We start from the raw sequence: 13,506 nt of genomic DNA on the forward strand, positions 1-13,506 counted from the left end.
CCACATCAGGTACACAATCAACTACCATAATGCCTACTACAACAACAGAATCTACCACATCAGGTACACAGTCAACTACCACAATGCCTACTACAACAACAGAATCAACCACATCAGGTACACAATCAACTACCACAATGCCTACTACAACAACAGAATCTACCACATCACGTACACCATCAACTACCACAATGCCTACTACCACAACAGAATCGACCACATCAGGTACACAATCAACGACCACAACGCCTACTACAACAACAGAATCGACCACATCAGGTACACAATCAACTACCACAACGCCTACTACAACAACAGAATCGACCACATCAGGTACACAATCAACGACCACAACGCCTACTACCACAACAGAATCGACCACATCAGGTACACAATCAACTACCACAACGCCTACTACAACAACAGAATCGACCACATCAGGTACACAATCAACTACCACAACGCCTACTACCACAACAGAATCGACCACATCAGGTACACAATCAACTACCACAACGCCTACTACCACAACAGAATCAACCACATCACGTACAACGTCAACTACCACAACAACTACTACCACAACAGTATCTACCACATCACAAATAATTCCTACTACTGAAGGAGTAACAAATGTTACAGGAGTACCGCAAAATGTAACACTTCCGCCCGACAGATGTCCTAAATGGAACAAAAATGTATAATCTATAATTCTTGAAACATTTTTATAAAAAAAGTACAAATCTATGATGATGTTCTTAACTACATTGCAATGTTGCATCTGTCAGTATTTCTAATTCTAATACATTCTTTTATTATTATTATTATTATCATCAGACCAACGAGACCTTTATGTTTTGTAATTGCACCATGGCGAGGTGCATAAAAGACAACATCATTGAAATTATCCCATTTCAATGCCCTCCACTGCAGAACATCACCTGTGAAAATGGCAAAAAACCAGTGCTGGTCTACGACAAGCACCAATGCTGCCAGTATTACACATGTGACTGTGAGTAAACTGGTCTTCACAATCTTCATATTTACATCTGTAAACATTAAGATTATTAGTAATGATGTCAAACTACCTGTGCTTGATTTTTAAACTTTCATGGTTTCAAAGGTGCTTGAATTTTAAAACATGTTCTTTGAAAATGGGCGAGACCTTTTAAAAACAATTTAGTCATTATGTGTGATTCCCTGGCATCACATTGAGTGTATCAGCTTTGATGTGGCACAGAAAAATAACATTGTGTTAACACCTGTTTTAGGGAAAAAGTTCAAATGTTATATGAAAAAGGTTAAAGTAAAAAAAGGGTTTGTAATGGCATTCTTCGAATGATATTTTCAGCATAGCCTTCACCAAACTAAAGTAGAATGTTGACTTCAAAATACTAAATGCTTTTTTTTATTATTCACCTATTAATAGGTTTTTGTGAAGGCTGGGGTCAATCACGTTACATCACATTTGATGGACACTTCTACAGTCATCAAGGAAACTGTACTTATATATTAATGGAGGAAATTCAGCCTCAATACCATTTGAAGATCTACATCAACAGTGTCTACTGTGATCCTGATGAGCATGTATCCTGTCCCCGATCTGTTATTGTGTCTTACAACAAACTAGTCATAACACTTACGAATCACAATCTCATAGGAGATGGAGACCTAGAGGTAAGACTTTCTTGATCTCTGAAAAGATTAGAAATGATTAGTATGTGCTTTGTCTGCATTGTAGTGTAAGTTTATTATTTATTTATTTATTTATTTATTTATTTCCTGACCTTATAGGCTGTTATGGACAATGTTAAGTTAAAGCTACCATATGATGATAAAGTTGTGACGGTTATTAGCTCAGGCCTGGACTTGATCCTGAGTATTCCAAAGCTGAATGTTAAAATAACATTTGGAGCCACTAGCTTTGGTGTCAACCTGCCATTCCAGCATTTTGGAAACAACACTCAAGGTCATTGTGGTAAGTCAGCCACCCCACGTTTTTGTGTTTGTAACAATGTATTAATTGTGTTGATACAATGGTGGATGAGGGGTATGTTGTGAATTATTCCGAATAACTCTCACTAAGGAACATGCAACAATAACAAGGCTGATGACTGCATGATCCCAGGAGGGATCTTGGTGAATGACTGTGCAGTAATGGCAGATTACTGGCCATCCAGTGATGTGAACGGTTCGCTTTGCACTCCACCAACTGCATTACCTACTGCTGGGGTTGATATTAAACTTACACCTAAACCATGTGAAGCCCACTCGTACTGCAACCTCCTCAATAGCGAGTGAGTTAATTTTGTGTGGTGTTTTATCAATATCAGTGTACGGACCTTCCAAACTACTTCTTTCGTCCTCAGGTTGTTCAAAGAGTGCCATCCCCATCTGTCCCCCAAAAACTACTTCTTGGCATGCAAATATGACAGCTGTCATATAAGCAACCCTGCCATGGTGTGCACCAGTCTGCAGAGCTACGCAAGGGCTTGCTCTCAGGTTGGGGTCTGCATACACTGGAGGAACTACACTAACCTGTGCAGTAAGTTATACAAAGTATATTAAAATCACTATAGTTAAGTATAAGCTATATAAGCTAAGAGATTATTTAAGCATTATATTTACCATTTTCCCACAGATATTGAATGTTCAGCAGATAAAGTCTTTAATCCTTGTGGTCCAGCTGAGCCACCAACCTGTGCTGTGTATGTCCATTTTTCACTTTTTAAAATAATTTAGACACTTGCAGAAATGAAAGCTTAGTTTTTGTTCATTATTGTAAACTGAGAGATACTCTTAAATTGTTAAATACTCAATTGCAGACCTGACCGAAACACCAGCACAGTGCCCACAGAGGGCTGCTTCTGTCTTGAGGGTACATTGCTCTTTAACAAGGAGTCAGGAGTCTGTGTGAATAAATGTGGTAAGAAGCATCCTGAACCATCCTGCATGTCTTGTTTTATTTGAGAATGTTTCTAATTTTGCTTTTCCTTTTATGTTCTCAGGATGCCTGGATGCCTCTGGGATGCCACGTAAGGTATTGAAACTCCTCAGTCAGTATTAGTATTTCATAGTTCTTTAACTTGAAGGTCACTCCAAAATGCACTGTGATAAGCTTAGTGGCAGTATTACTAATTTATTAATTTTCTTTATAATTTGTTCAGCAGCAAAGAAATTTTTTTTAAAAATGAACTGTTTAACATGCTGTCACAATGAGTAACATTATTGTATTTGCTGCCTATGTAGAGCTTCAGACGTGGATTTACATTTCCTTCAGCCAGAGGCTATTTATTTCACTTTTGGTATGAAAGGGCTCATACATTTGCTAAAAATATCACTTTTGAAACAAACAAGCCCAGCCTAGATGAGAAAAATAACGAAATGCATTACTTTCCTTAAAAAGTACCTAAGTAGCGTAATTAGATCATTTTTAAGGGTGTAATGCAATATTGTAACTTTTACTCAAAACTGCTTATGAGGTTCCGTGTCAGTTAGGTTGTTTTCTTAGAAGACAGCTTCCTATATAGGGGGATTAACATCAGCTGTCTAGCTCACTAGGATTCAGAACAGAGCCTTAGCATCACTGGCAAACCAACAAAAACAGTGTAATTAAAAAGCAGCACAGATCTTTTTTCTGTATTGTGAAATGTATCAGAGTGTAATGGATAATCAAATAATTTATCCATCTATCCATCAGTTGTTGATTGGTTATGGATCTTGAGATGTAGGTGTTGCACTCAAAAATTATTATGAACTTTTGTTCAGGCCACTAGGGTTTAAGCAGATTTAAGCAGGCACCTCTAAAATAGTTTTTACCAGAAGTCTGTAGTTTTTACCAGAAGATTGTTGCACTTGACACAATGACAGGACTAGACTTTAAACTTTAAACTTTTTTTATGGCAGTTTGGTGAGGTTTTCGAGCACCACTGTGAGGAGTGTACCTGTAACAAGGCCAGGAAATCGGTGATCTGTAAGCCCAAGAATTGTCCTCATGTAAGCCCAGTGATCTGCACTGACCCCAGCTTTGTGCTGGTCAATGTCACCAACCCTTCAGACCCGTGCTGCAGCAAACAAGTTTGCAGTAAGTTTATGTAACTTTTTTTTTAACCATTTTTTATTTTTTATTTTTGGCTTCACATCTTCCTGTTCTTAAGTGTCTTTTGTGATGTAGACTGTAATATCAGCATGTGCCCTCCTTTGGATAAAAAGTGTGCAGTCGGATATGCGCCAGTCTTGAAAGTGCCTGAAGGAAAATGCTGTCCAGAAATCAAATGCGGTATTGCTATTATTCACACTTTAGTTCTTTTTTTACATTTATATGCCTATTTTTATCTCAGATGCTGCCTGTATTTCTTTTAATATCATTCTATATAATTTTGTGTTTTGTTGTTTGCCTCTTCAGAGCCAAAGAAAGTGTGTGTGCACAGTAACATAGAGTATGAGGTAACAAAAATGATTCCTATCTTCATATTTAAAATATAAATCAAACTGTTTTCTTTTTTGATTAAAAATGATTAATGAAAGTTTTACATGCTCTCTCTCATGACTTCCTCCAGCCTGGTACAGTCATCCCCTTTGCTGACTGTCAGGAATGCAACTGTACGTGGGACGTAGATCCTACAACACAGTTTTTCAAGACCGAATGTCAATTTGTGCAGTGCAATCAGAAATGTGATCCAGTAAGTTGATGAGATTTTAATCGTTTTGTCTCAGAAAGGCAATTTCATTGACATTGTGATGTTTGTCTTTCACAGGGTTATAACTATATGAAAAACAACTTTGACAAGTGCTGTGGAAAGTGTGTGCAAACGCAATGCATCGTCAGTATCAATGGCATCGATCGTACATTGAAGGTAAGATCAAATGTCTGGTTACCTCAAGGTGTGGCGGAAAAGAAACAAAATTGAAACTTCAAGGAATAATTAGTGAAATTAAAAAAAAAAAAAAATTATTCTATATACCCTTTGTCAGGGCTTGCTACTGCAAAGAGCAAGGAACAAGGAGACAAAGGAATATAACAAACAACAGTCTTTAATAATCTAAACAGGGTAATGCAAGACAGGCAGGAACATACACGTAGCGTAATATTGACGTTTAACACCAGACAAAGGAATCAAGCAGCAGACAACACTATAAATACAAGGCTTAACAAGGGGTAATTAATGGGACCAAGGCAAAACGACGGGAGGGAAAAACTGGGTCACGGAAACACATGGGGAGAAAAACACAAACAGAGAGTCCATGGGCATGACATATCACCCCCTCCTGGAAGGAAAAACATATGGAGGGAGGGGTGGGACCTCGGGAGGAGGCTCAGGAGGAGGATGGACACCTGGGAGGGGGCCAGACAACAGAGTCCAGGTTGCGGAAGATGGAAGGAGCCAGGGAGGAGGCAGGAGGGACTTGGAGCAGGTGGTGCCAGGTGGGACCCAGGCCACAGCCGTAATGGCAACCCATGGTGGATAGGGTGGAGGGAGGAGCCATGGGGGAGGAAGAGCTGACAATTGCAGGGGGCTGACTGGTGGCGACAGAGCAGGTGGGGGAGAAGGTGGCGAAGCCCGAGGCAGAGATAGAGAGCCAATGAGCTTAGGTGGAACAGATGGCTCCGGTCACCGATGTGGAGGTGTGGATTCGAAAGGGTGCGGTGGAGCTTGAGCAACAGAGGACCAAGGTGGAGCCGAAGAGATGGAGGAGCCTGACAGAGCCAGAGAGACAAGGCAAAGCTGGAGGAGTGGAGTCCTAAGACGAAGGATCGTTGACGACAGACCAAGGCAAAGCAGGAGGGACGAGGAAGCCAGTGGATTGCAGGGCCAAGGCGGAGAGGAGGGAGCTAGGAGCCACAGTGGCCCCGTTGGCACTGCCCTCAAAAGCTCTCTCCTGGCTGGACTTGGGAATAGAAGCACTCACTGGACTAGCCTTGGGAACATAAGCCCTCTCTGGGCTGAACTGGGAAACAGAGTATCTATCTGGGCTGGACGGGGAAACAGGCGTGACAGAGGGCTCTGACGAAGGAGGGAGGAGAGGGGGCAGGTCGATATATAAATTCTTAAATTCTCCTTCAGAGTTACACAGTCCCAGATCCAAAATCAGCTCATCCTCAGCCGTGGTGCAGTGGTGCATCTCGCTGTCCACAGCTTGCTCTGTCATGGTGGCCGTTGTAGCCGGTTCTCATACACAATGACTCGTTGGTTGCGGTGGGCTGGGTTCTGGGTCTGGCTGTGCTCTGGATTGGGGCAGGACACTTTCCAGACACCGGATAAATGCCTCCCTCTGTGTCTGGGAGGTCAACGGGCCAATGGCAGTTAACCCCGATCTAGAACAGTGACTTTAGTGGAGCGTCGTTGAGCGTTGCTAGAATGGTGAGCTGGCTGAACTTAACCACATATTCCAAAAGGGGAAGATCTTTATGGGCTCGGGAGGTGAATAACGAGGCGAGGGGATCCATAAGGAAAAGCAGAAAACAAAACACTAAACACTGAACAAAATGCGGAACAGTGGGAAAACACGCAAAATAAACTATTTTGTCGCTGTAACACAGGGCAGACAGAAATACACATGTAGCACAGCATTGATGTTCAACACCAGACAAAGAAAACATGGGGCAAACAACATTATAAATACAAGGCTTAACAAGGTGTAATTAATGGGACACAGGTGAAACAGATGACTTATCAACAGGAAGGAAAGCCTGGGTCATAGGGAGCACATTGCAAGAAAAACACACATAGACAGTCCATCAGCGTGACACACTTACATGTCAAAAACCAATGTTGTTTTTCTTTCTTGGAACACAACATGAAACTGAGTTAATGTTGATTTCTTTGCCCATACAACAAAAGTGGATTGTCATCTTTAGATGGAAAAAAAAAAATTGTAAAATGGACAAAAAACATTGTTGCTGTGTGTGATATCACAACTTTTCAGAATTTGTGAGGAACAGACCCATATTTAAGCCATTGTTCCTTCTCCTTCTTGAAATCTTATTCCTCGTAACAAATCTAACATCTTTGAATGAATTTTACCCTGTTCTCTTTTGGTTAACAGGAAGGAGAGACTTTGCCCTCTTCAAATCAAGGCTGTGATAAAATCACATGTACTAAAGTTAATGGACAGTTCATCACCAACAAACACACAGTCCAGTGCCCTCCTTTCAATATTTCCAACTGCCAGCCTGTCAGTACTTCAAATAACACACAAACACACATTTTCATGTTATACTGACATCATGGTGATTAAATCACATTGATGACATTCAGTCTTTGTGATTCACTCTACAGGGCACCGTCCAGCTGTCTTCTGATGGCTGCTGCCGAGTTTGTGAGTATTTATTTTTAAAGAAAACAATGTGGGTTTTTTTTTTTGTTTTGTTTTTTTCAATTGATCATTGATGTGTCAATGTGTATACAATTGCCTGTGTTTGTAGGTGTGGACCAAGATAAGGGATGTAAAATACAGACTGTTCTTGAATTCATAAAACACAACGATTGTCACTCAGTGGAGAAACTAAACCTGACATTTTGTAGTGGAGACTGCACCAGTTCAAGCTGGTGAGTAGACCCAGACTCAGTTACGAAAACCTACATAGACCACATCCTAAATGAAAAAGATTTGAAATGGTATACATGTTTTTCTCTCTTTCTCACATATATAGGTACATTAAACCTGGAATGTCCTCTTGTACCTGTTGCCAGGCCACTCGCTCAAGTAATCGCACAGTGAATCTTGATTGCGGAAACAGAGGTATAGTAACCCACACATACATCCATGTGGAGGAGTGTGCCTGCAGAGAACCCAACTGTCATGAAATGCAAGCGAACCACACACTTGCTGACAGCCAAAGACGCACAGAACATCCATGAGCAGCAGCAGTGAATTATCCACCTGAAGACGCTGGGAAAAAAATGATCTCAGTTATCTTTTGAAACTTTAAATTGATTTGTGCATGCACTATGTTTCACATTTCTTAAACTTTATCTATAGATATTTTCTTTTTTTCTTTGCTGGATAAATGTGCTCTTTTGCTTGTTTGCAATTAAATCAAATTAAAACAGCATTTTAAAACTAACTTGCACTGTGCATTTTTTAATTTCGTTTGTTTATGGTGAGTAAATATTTATACATCACTGGTATAATTTGGAATAATGTTGAAACAAGCTCTTATGCTCACCAATTCTATATTTGTTTGGTCAAAAAAAAAACAAAAAAAAAAAACACTATTATGAATAATATTATTACAGTTTAAAAGATTAATGTATTGGTTTGGTAATACAAAACACACTTAATGTACTAATTGTAATGGCCATGTGACGTATTTAAATTCTTTAATACGACCAGACATCTTTCTTTGCATGCAACGCAACAGAAACAAGAAATACTAGGCATGAAACAGGATATGGATTTGACATTGCACAAACAAGCATTTAAGATCAGCTGGTTGTTCCACTCATCTTAGAGTGTACTCAGTAGGAAATACATTTGAATATTGACTTTTGGTTGCCTAACAGGTCATGGAATGACTATATTGTGCGTGGATTTTATCCCGTCTTAACAAACCTAACAGTATTTCTAAAGTTTGAAAAAAAACTTAGTAAATTATTCATTTGTTGAGTTAACTAATAACTGACAGCGTAAATACGTTGTTTTTGCTTATCTAATGTGTAACAGGCAGTCTACTAAATCTAAGAATTCTTGTCAAGACAAAGATTATTAGCATTTAGCAATGCAAGGAGCTACAAACCTTGCTTCTTCAATTTGATCATAAAATGGCCATTATTTCCTTTTCGAACTACAGGCAAACATATTATCCTGATAGGGGAATATATTAAATCCAGCAGCTGCAGTGAGCTCTAAATATACCTCAACACACATCTCAGACAACACAGTGATGATCAAAAAAATGTTAATTCTGTAAAAATATGAACTCTTAACCAAATGCTAACCATAACCATATTATTTACCATATATAAAACATTTGAAGAACTTATGCATGTTTGTATAAGCTATTTTGCCATATATGACAGCCCGGTGGCCTACGTGACTGCGATCATGCATGAAAAGTACAAAGAAAAAAACAGGAGATGGTACTGAAGGAGATGGGGATGAGTAACGTGTATTTGGCATGCAGTGCTCCTTAAAGGAGAAGTTCACTTCTGAATGAAAATTTTCTGATAATTTACTCACCCCATGTCATCCAAAATGTTCATGTCTTTCTTCAGCTGCAAGGACATTATGTTTTTTGAGGAAAACATATCAGGATCTTTCTCCATATAGTGGACTTCAATGGTGGCCACTGGGCAATGGGTTGAAGGTCCAAACTGCCATTTCAATGCAGCTTCAAAGGGCTCTTCATAATCCCAGCCGAGAAATACGGGTCTCATCTAGCAAAACAATCGGTCATTTTCTTAAAAAAATAAATAAATAAAAATGTAAATACTTTTTAACCAAATATGCTCATCTTGCACTAGCTCTGCGATGTACACGCATGTCTTTACGCATTACATAATCACATTGGGGAAGCTGTAGGGCGAAAAAATCCATCGTATTCTCTCCTCAAACTTTAAAATCGTCCATCAGTACTGTTCTACCTTTTTTGGTAAAGGCCTTTTGACTTTCTTTGCACACTGAATGAGGAGGTCTATGGTATGATACGAATATCATGTGTTATGTGTGAAAAACATAAACATATATATACAATTGTTTATGCCCTTTAAATGTGATATCGCCCCCCAGTGGCCGATTTCTTTCAAATTTCTCAGGCCCAACAAATTTCGTTCTGGTCTACCTCCATTAACCTTGTCATGCTCAGATGCTCAACAATTATTGGTCTACATTGGCCATGTGTTTTGAGATACACAAAAATTCTTTTGACCAAGACCGCACGTACTGATTTTCATGGCAATGGAACAAATGGTTGCGTAGTTATGGCCTTATAGCACCACCAAGTGGCCAAGCTCCGCAACTTTTTTTCATGTGACCTCAGGGATACGATATCAAAGATATCTCATTCAGTTCAAAAGTTATAGCCGTTTTAGTAAAGACAGCCCTGCCCCTTTCGAACGTTTGGGCGTCCCTTTGCATTAAGTTAAACATTTTTTTGATAACTGTTGATATTCACTGTCCAGAGAATCTTCCTGCACTGGTTTGGTTCTGATTGGGCAGAAAACCTAGGACTTGGTCGCAAAAGTATGTTTTGCAACAAATGCAATATACTTCAAAATTTAAGTGACAGACGAATCCGAGGCATGCAGTTTTGTGTGGCATGAGCCAAGGATTCCAACGACATAAGACATTTGAGCCTGCAACAAAAGTTTTAGGAGTTATGAGTGATTTCATACTTTTGATCGCTGTAGCGCCCTCATCAGCTCAACTGGGGCAAGCCTGGGTGACATTGTAGATGCTCTGAGTACTACTATCCCTCCAAGTTTCAAGTCTCTAGGGCTTACAGTTTAGTCTGCACAATCAGTTTTACATGGAGATTGCTGATCCTTGGCCAGTCTAACAATTACAATAAGGTTTCAGCGCTACGCACTTTAACCCCTAACACATGGCTCATCCCTTGTCATTGCATCACCTGTGTTGCACTCGTCTCTCATTAGCATTTGCTTCAGCGGACTCATTCCGCCTCCAAAGCTATAGCCCCACCATGCTTCAGTGACGTTAAAAATCTTTAATATGTTAGCTTATCCATGACAATGATTTCTGCCAGAGTCCCGTTGGATTGCATCAGCTGTGGGTGTGAAGACAACAACGGCAATAATTCCACACTCAATCACAGCATCATAAAACTACGCCTTTGTTTCTTTGTCTGTTTTGAATATGCACCCTCTAGCAGCAAAAACTTACATATTGTGCCTTTAATTCAATTCAGTATGTCGAAAACCTCCCATCTTGTTTTCTTCAAACTTCAAAATCGTCCTACATCGCTGCAGAAGTATCGACCCAATGTTTACAAAGTGAACATGCAAGAAGATCAAACGCCCTTTACAAAAAAATGGTAAAACAGTGATGTAGGACCATTTTGACGTTGAAGAAAACGTCATACACTAACTGGCTGGGATCATTTATAGCCTTTGAAGCTGCATTTAAACTGCATTTTGGAAGTAAAAACCTGAAGGCACCATTGAAGTCCACAATACGGAGATTCCTGAAATGTTTTCCTCAAGAAACATAATTTCTTATTGACTGAAGAAAGACATGAACATCTAGGATAACAAGGGGTTGAGTAAATTATCTGTACATTTTTGTCCTGGAAGTGGACTTCTCCTTTAATAGGTGAGCACAAATAATAATTGAGCAGGAAATCAGCATATTAGAATGATTTTTAAAGGATCATGTGACACTGAAGACTGGAGTAATGATGCCGAAAATTCAGCTTTTCATCACAGGAATAAAATACATTTTAAAATATATTTAAACTGCAATAATATTTCACAATATTACTGATTTTACTGTATTTTTATCAAATAAATGCAGCCTTAGTAAGTATAAGAGACTTAATTAAAGACATTTAAAAATCATAATGTTTCCACAATTTTGACAAGCAGTATGAACAGAGAATATATTAATGTTGGTGACTGAACTCCAGAGATATGTGATCTTTATATTTTCACAGAGAAACGTTTGTGGACTATGTGGAAATTTCAATGGGAATGGAAAAGATGACTTTACTACTCAAGGCAGTTTGCAAACCACAGATATAACAGAGTTTGCCGACCGCTGGAAAGTGTTAGGCACCTGCCCTAAAGCTGCACCAGACCTTGACCCATGCCCTAAGAATCTTGAACGAGAGCCATGGACAAAACCACAATGCAGCATCATAAAAGACAGTGAAGCTGGATTTAAACACTGCCATAACAAGGTATAGTTTGAAAGCATTTTAAATCAACAAATGAAGTTCCCTATAATGTGATACATGGGCGTCGCTAGGCCATTTTTAGGGGGGCTATAAAATGAAAATCCTAAAATCGCCCCTGATGTGATATACAGGAATTCAGCATAAGGATGGAAATGCATGTTCCCACAGGTGGATCCAAACCCATATTATGAGAACTGTGTGAGGGACTCACACAGTGTGCATGTGACACGGGTGGAGACTGTGAGTGCTTCTGTACAGCCCTTGCCGCTTATGCTCAAGCCTGCAGGTGGGCAGGTGTTTGTGTGGACTGCAGAACCCCTGAGATCTGCCGTAAGCATCTTTAATTCCTTTGCAAATTCTAAATCTGTAATATCCAAATGTGAATTTCTATGAATATTCAGAATCTTCTGCCATTGCACTTTTACTATGGTTGAACTGTGTTTAATTTACTCTGTGTCAGCTGTGTACTGTGACTACTACAGTAAACCAGAAGAATGTACATGGCATTACAATCCTTGTGGTATACCTTGCTACAAAACCTGTCGCAACCCTTTTGGTATCCGCAATAACAAATTACCCAACATGGAAGGGTTTTCGAAGACTTTAATTCGAAGATTTTAATGGTGTGTGTGTGTGTGCAGGATGTTATCCAAAATGTCCAAAGGACAAACCTATTTTTGATGAGCAAAATCGGGTCTGCGTGACAGAGTGTACTAAAACATGCTATGTCAATGGAGTACAATCGAGTACAAGCCTGAAGAGAAAATACCAATTGATAAGTTCTGTCATGAGTGGTGTGAACCATTGTAGCCCTAAAAAAGTATATAAAGCATTAATATCTGTGGGTGGTTCCTCCACCTGTTACTCTTATTCAAATTACCTAATATATGACATTCCTTTGACAGCATCTGTAATGAACATGGCAATATACAGTGTTTTCAAACACCTGGTAAGTGAAACACTAAACATTTGGTTTAAATCCTGACAAATAGTTATGATTTTCATTACCTTATGTATTTTACCACTCACAATAAGCTAAAAATGTGTGAACCTGGATCACAAAACCAGTCTTAAGTCGCTGGGGTATATTTGTAGCAATAGCCAAAAATACATTGTATGGGTCAAAATTATTGATTTTTCTTTTATGTCAAAATCATTAGGATATTAAGTAAACATCAGGTTTCATGAAGATTTTTTGTAAAATTCCTACTGTAAATATATAAAAATGTAATTTTTGATTAGTAATATGCATTAGTAAGAGCTTCATTTGCACAACTTTAAAGGTGATTTTCTCAATATTTTGATTTTTTTTTGCACCCTCAGATTCCATATATTGAAATAGTTTAACAAACCATACATCAATGGAAAGCTTATTTATTCAGCTTTCAGATGATGTATAAAGCTCAGTTTCGAAAAATTGACCCTTATGACTGGTTTTGTGGTCCAGGGACACATATGTTATTTTGCATCTTACAGAGTGCTGTAACTATGGTGGAAAACAATATGGTCACAACGACACCATTTACAACATTAAGGATGACATGGGAATGTGTTATTATGCAGTATGCATAAATGCCACTGTGATTGCAACACAGAAACCCTGCACAACTACACCTAGAATAAGCACTAGCACAACACCTTTAATGTTT

At 39.0% G+C, this 13,506-nt stretch overlaps 1 protein-coding gene across 1 annotated transcript in view; it reads left to right on the forward strand.

Annotated features, from left to right (window-relative positions):
- Positions 1-8,044, forward strand: part of LOC127160504 (mucin-2-like) — a 21,725-nt gene extending 13,681 nt beyond the window's left edge. Inside the window, exons 31-50 of the mRNA XM_051103141.1 lie at positions 64-117; positions 280-333; positions 388-698; positions 838-1,012; positions 1,430-1,677; positions 1,795-1,978; positions 2,087-2,297; positions 2,370-2,545; positions 2,642-2,708; positions 2,826-2,926; positions 3,009-3,040; positions 3,907-4,084; positions 4,175-4,279; positions 4,406-4,446; positions 4,560-4,682; positions 4,758-4,856; positions 7,048-7,176; positions 7,281-7,320; positions 7,427-7,550; positions 7,655-8,044. Coding sequence (XP_050959098.1) covers positions 64-117; positions 280-333; positions 388-698; positions 838-1,012; positions 1,430-1,677; positions 1,795-1,978; positions 2,087-2,297; positions 2,370-2,545; positions 2,642-2,708; positions 2,826-2,926; positions 3,009-3,040; positions 3,907-4,084; positions 4,175-4,279; positions 4,406-4,446; positions 4,560-4,682; positions 4,758-4,856; positions 7,048-7,176; positions 7,281-7,320; positions 7,427-7,550; positions 7,655-7,862 — 2,660 coding nt within the window. The 3' untranslated portion in view covers positions 7,863-8,044. The remainder of the gene's footprint in view (positions 1-63; positions 118-279; positions 334-387; positions 699-837; positions 1,013-1,429; positions 1,678-1,794; positions 1,979-2,086; positions 2,298-2,369; positions 2,546-2,641; positions 2,709-2,825; positions 2,927-3,008; positions 3,041-3,906; positions 4,085-4,174; positions 4,280-4,405; positions 4,447-4,559; positions 4,683-4,757; positions 4,857-7,047; positions 7,177-7,280; positions 7,321-7,426; positions 7,551-7,654) is intronic.
- Positions 8,045-13,506: the final 5,462 nt, after the last annotated feature.

The sequence above is a fragment of the Labeo rohita genome, unplaced genomic scaffold (genome assembly GCF_022985175.1).
Source record: "Labeo rohita strain BAU-BD-2019 unplaced genomic scaffold, IGBB_LRoh.1.0 scaffold_368, whole genome shotgun sequence".
NCBI classification, from domain to species: Eukaryota; Metazoa; Chordata; class Actinopteri; order Cypriniformes; family Cyprinidae; genus Labeo; species Labeo rohita.